The sequence below is a fragment of the Eurypyga helias genome, unplaced genomic scaffold (genome assembly GCF_000690775.1).
Source record: "Eurypyga helias isolate BGI_N326 unplaced genomic scaffold, ASM69077v1 scaffold23517, whole genome shotgun sequence".
Classification (NCBI taxonomy): domain Eukaryota; kingdom Metazoa; phylum Chordata; class Aves; order Eurypygiformes; family Eurypygidae; genus Eurypyga; species Eurypyga helias.
In genome coordinates this window covers 6,092-10,553 of record NW_010260112.1, presented here as the reverse complement: position 1 = coordinate 10,553, position 4,462 = coordinate 6,092, and the positions used below count along the sequence as shown (strand labels likewise).

Sequence of the window (4,462 nt, the reverse complement as noted above, 5' to 3'; positions counted from 1 at the left end):
CCTGCAGATGCTGCCGCAGCCCCCTCGGCCCCCTTTCTCCCCCACGGCACAGATCCAGGCTGGAAGCGCTCCCCAAATCCCAGCACCCATCCAGGGTACGTGGGCATCCTGCGTGCAGACCCAGCGCCCACGCCCCAGGGCTCTGTGCAGGACGGAGCAGGGGGGTTGAGCCTGGCTTTGGGGACGGCGGCTTAAGCCAGGGAGGAGCGGGGGCCTGGCTGCGTCCTGCATGTCCCACGGAACTCAGTCCAATGCCAACAGCTCTTCAGGAGAGCTGCCTCTCCCCTGCCCTCGCTGAAGGGTTTTGGGGGTATCAGCCCCTCGGTTCTCAGCATCCCCCTCTTACCTTTCTTCTCAATAGCTTCCACCAGCTTCACCAGCAGCGGTGGTGCGATTTCGGGAGGACTGAACTGTTCCTGCAAGTCCGGGAGAGGAGAGCCTGGGGGAAAGGGAAGGAGAGAGAGGGGGTCAGCCCCAGCTCAGCCCCCCCCAGCAGATGCTCTGCAGCGAAGCCAGGCCGGGACACAACCAACAGCAAGCGAGGAAAGCTGTGGTCCCCGTCACAAGGCCACAGCCCACACATGGGGACGGTGGGGAACCTGTGAGCTGTCCCAGACGCCGGCACAGCACTTGCTGAGCCTGGTCTTGCTCTGCAAGGGTGTGCATTGGGGGGTCCCTACTGCTCCCTGGGGGGCCCAGCACCCCAGGCAGGCAGCGCAAGGGTTACCGGGGCTCGGGGAGCTCAGGCTTGGTCCCTGCCCGGTGCAGGCAGAGCTGGCGGAGGAGTGCAGCCAGGGAGCTCGCTCGGTGGTGAGCTGTGATTAATCCAGCGATTCAGACAGAACGCCGTGTCAGCAAATTCCTGCCCTTGATTGCTCGTTTAACATGGAAACCAGCCCTCTGCCTCCCCCTCCCCGCGAGCCCGCAGCCTCCGTGCAAGCTGTTACAGGGCACAGACAGCCCACGGCACGGGACCAGGATGCCCACCCCTTCCCAGGGGAATCTATGGCACGGGGGGTGGCATTTCACTGCCACCTCCAGAAGATCTCCAGGTCCCAGCTCTGGGCAACCCCTTCCCCATGCTGGAAGGGTAACGCATGCCGGGGCAGGAGCACGCAGGCCCGGCCGGGGAGCTGCCAGCGGGAGATTTGCCGAAGGCTGAGCAGTTCCAGGCTCCATCTTGCTTCCGGTTGAGCAGCAGCCTGTGCAGGAGGCTCCTCCGGGCCAGTCCACGGCACCAGGCAGACCCCGGGAGAGCCCACGGTCAGTGAAGACACCCAGCACGCTCCACTCCGCGAAGGCAGAGCCAAAAGGCTGCTCCCCGTTGCGAAACAGGGCTCTGTTGTCAGGGACGTGACCCGAACTCGCCCGGTGCGGTCTCTCCGCGAGGCGCAGCAAGCTGGAACTCCGCACCCGGCTGAGCCTCCCGCACCCACGGCCTCGCAGGGGGACAGGCAGCCTTCCGCTCAGCCGCCACGCAAAAGGGAGCGGGCACCCAGCAGTTCTGCAAGGGCCTGTGCTGCTGGGGGGGAACACAATCCCCCATCACAGAGAGCCCCCGGGCAGGGGAAGGGGCCCAGCGCGGTGCTGGTTGGGATGAGGAAGCTGCAGGCAAGCTGCCAGGCTGGCAGCTCGGAGCCTGACCCTTGGGAAGGGCTGAAGGGAGAGTAAATACTGGTTCTGCCCACGTGTCCCGGCTGGGAATGTGCTGCTTCAGCAGGCAGCAGCCTGCCTTTTTATATCAAGCAGGCTGTGCCGGAGCCAGCAGCGGGTCCTGAGCCTGCCGGGCCTCCGGGCTGGGCCGCTGCGAACAAGGCTGCTCACAGCACGGTCGGGGCAGCTGCGGAAATATTTCCGAGCCACATTTTCCGCTCGCGTTCTCTGCGGAAGGCAAACACCAAGCAGCTCGTAAATTCACCAGCAGAAAGGGTTTGGGTCTCGCTGCTCTGCGAGGCCAGCCCGGCTCCCGGGGCTGCGTGATGGCCCTGGCGTTGGCCCTGTTCTGCGTGTGACACCGGGGAGCTAAGGGATCCCGGCCAGCTTGGACACGGGACAGAGCAGAAATGCTGCCGGCTGTGAGCTTCGTGGGGCAGCCAGGAGACATCCCTGCACCTCCCGAAGCGCAGACCATGAAGGAATAACACGGGATTGGCTTAAATACAGTTTCTCAGTTGCAAAAATGTGTCTCCCCACTGGCATCCCGGCCGGCTGCGTGTAGAACGGCATTCGAGTGGCCACCTGGCAGTGCCGAGGTGGCGGCTGGGGGAGTGGGATTCGCACCCAGAGGGGCCGGGCGCAGGGCTGGCACACCCACCGCCTGCCCTGGTACCGGACCCTCTCCCTACTCTGTCCCTGGGCGGGATGCAGACAGGTTGGCTTTTGGTTTCTTTCCCAATCACGTCTTTTCTGTGCATCGGGAGCTTTGGCAGGTATCTCCTTCCACATCCCAAAGACGCCCATGCCTGTGGAGGGCAGAGCTTTGCCCACCCAGACAAACCCCACCTGAGAAAAGGAGGAGGAGGGAGCCCACAAAAGCATAAATACAGCCCCGGAGGGAGCGCGGGGCTGGATGCAGGCGAGGCCGACGCATCCACCGCAGAGCATGCCCCAGGCTCCCAAGAGGAGCTGCTTTCTTGGAAAGGCAGGTTGCGAACGGGATGACTCAGGTCAGCGGCTCTCGCTGCCAACCCAAACGCATGGCCCAGCCGCATTCCCACCCTGCGGAGATGTTTCCTGGGGCCGCCCCTCTGGCTCTGGGAACACGGGAGGCAGCTGTGGGGAGCTCCACACCCAGCCCCACCACCCTGATTTTTGAGACGGGGCCTCCTCTCCATTCCTTAAGACCCCAGAGATGGCAGATGCTTTCAGCTGTGCAAACAGGAGCTGTGGCACCGAGGCAGAGGGATGAGGAGGACCGGGAGCATGCTTTGATGCCCACCAGCTCCTGCTGCTGACCCTACTCCTCCCGTGTGCACCAGCACGAGGTTTTCCATGGGGCACGGGAGGAGCAGAGGCGGGAGACGTGCAGCTTTCACCCCTGTTTACCATCTTGGAGTGCTCGGAGCCTCCTGAGCCCACGCCACAGGGCCTGCGAGCAAAAACAGGCAAAGAGAAGGCAGCTGCTGCGGCCCTACAGGCAGCGTTGAGGCTCAGCGGCTCTCCCAGCTCCCGGAGCGGGCCCATGCCAAGCCCAGTGCCGGCTGGGAGGCAGCCGCAGGTGCGGGGCGGCGCGTGCCCTGCCCGAGAGCTCTGTGATTCCATGGGGAGGGCCAATCCGTGGGGAGGGCCGGGTGCCAGGCAGACAAGCAATTAGCTCCAGTTCTCGGAAGTACTCTTTTAGACCCTGACTTTTCTCCTCTTGCCCAGAGACAAGTAATTGTGTGTCTCAGCAGGGCTGAGCGGCTCTTGGCAGGGAGCAATGCCCCAGGCGCTCCAGAGGCAGAAGCGGGGAGGTGGTTGGGAGAGCTCGGGACTTATTCCTAAAGGGAGGGAGTGGAACAAAACCCAAAGCAGTGTGGAGCAGGGAGAGGGATCAGGGACCTCAGGGATCCTGGCTAGTCACAGGCTGCTGATGGAGAAGGATCGTGGCGAGGTGAGAGTGGGACAAGGCTCGCTCCAAGACGCTCTGCTAAGCTGATGGATAAGCTGGAGGAACAATGTGCTTTTCTCTTGGCCAGGACTGAGTGGGAACTCACAGCCCCTGGCAACTCGATGGTGCTGCTGGGCCACCAAAATTTAGTGATTGCCCATCAAGGCAATCCAGCGCTGCCCGGCCGAGGGCTTCACCGCTGTCCTGCAAAGCTGCTCACGCATCCTCGTCCCTCACAGGCCAGAGTGAAAGGGTCTGGGAGCAACAAGGCACGCAGCAACACTCACCTTGCTCCGGCCGGCCGCCAGCCGCTGGCTCCCGGCGTTGCGGGCAGGGGTCTCTGCACTCGGGGCCGGTGAGAAGGGACGGAGATTTTCACGGGTCCCACGTACTCCACGTACGTGCCGGGGAAGTCACCCTTCTGCTTGGTCCGCTCGTTGACGCCCAGGATCCACCCAATCTGATTGGGGGTCTGCTCGTCCCCATCTTTGAAGCCCAAGGCTTGCAGGGCCCCTTTGCTCACCACCAAGATGTCCCCAGGCAGCAGATCAATGTCCTCCTCGCGTTCCTTGCGATAGGGGTAGAGCGCACGGTACTGGAACCCATCGGTGCTGCCCATCCTCTCTGCCATGGGGAGAAGGGCTCCGAGTGGTGCGGCGGCACGTTTTGGATAGGAGAGGAGGGATTTCAGAGGCAGCTCTCCCCCATCAGCACTCTGAACGTCTCTGCGTGAACCAGCACCCGAGGAGCCTGGTCCGGGTGCCCCGGCGCGCTTAGGTGCAGCCCCTTTTCCTTAGCTTGAAACCACGATTCAACCAAATTATGGAACAAAGGGAGAAGGAGACAAACATAATCCAGCACTTGTGAGCGGGC

At 63.1% G+C, this 4,462-nt stretch overlaps 1 protein-coding gene across 1 annotated transcript in view; it reads right to left on the bottom strand.

The window, feature by feature from the left end:
• The window catches only part of PIK3R2 (phosphoinositide-3-kinase, regulatory subunit 2 (beta)), a gene marked incomplete at its 3' end in the record, with an annotated part of 8,447 nt that extends 4,239 nt beyond the window's left edge, over positions 1 to 4,208 (bottom strand). Inside the window, exons 1-3 of the mRNA XM_010154943.1 lie at positions 3,904 to 4,208; positions 898 to 923; positions 347 to 439 (exon numbers count right to left, since the gene is read on the bottom strand). Of these exons, the coding sequence (XP_010153245.1) occupies positions 347 to 439; positions 898 to 923; positions 3,904 to 4,208 (424 nt within the window). The remainder of the gene's footprint in view (positions 1 to 346; positions 440 to 897; positions 924 to 3,903) is intronic.
• Between the last annotated feature and the right edge of the window lie 254 nt (positions 4,209 to 4,462).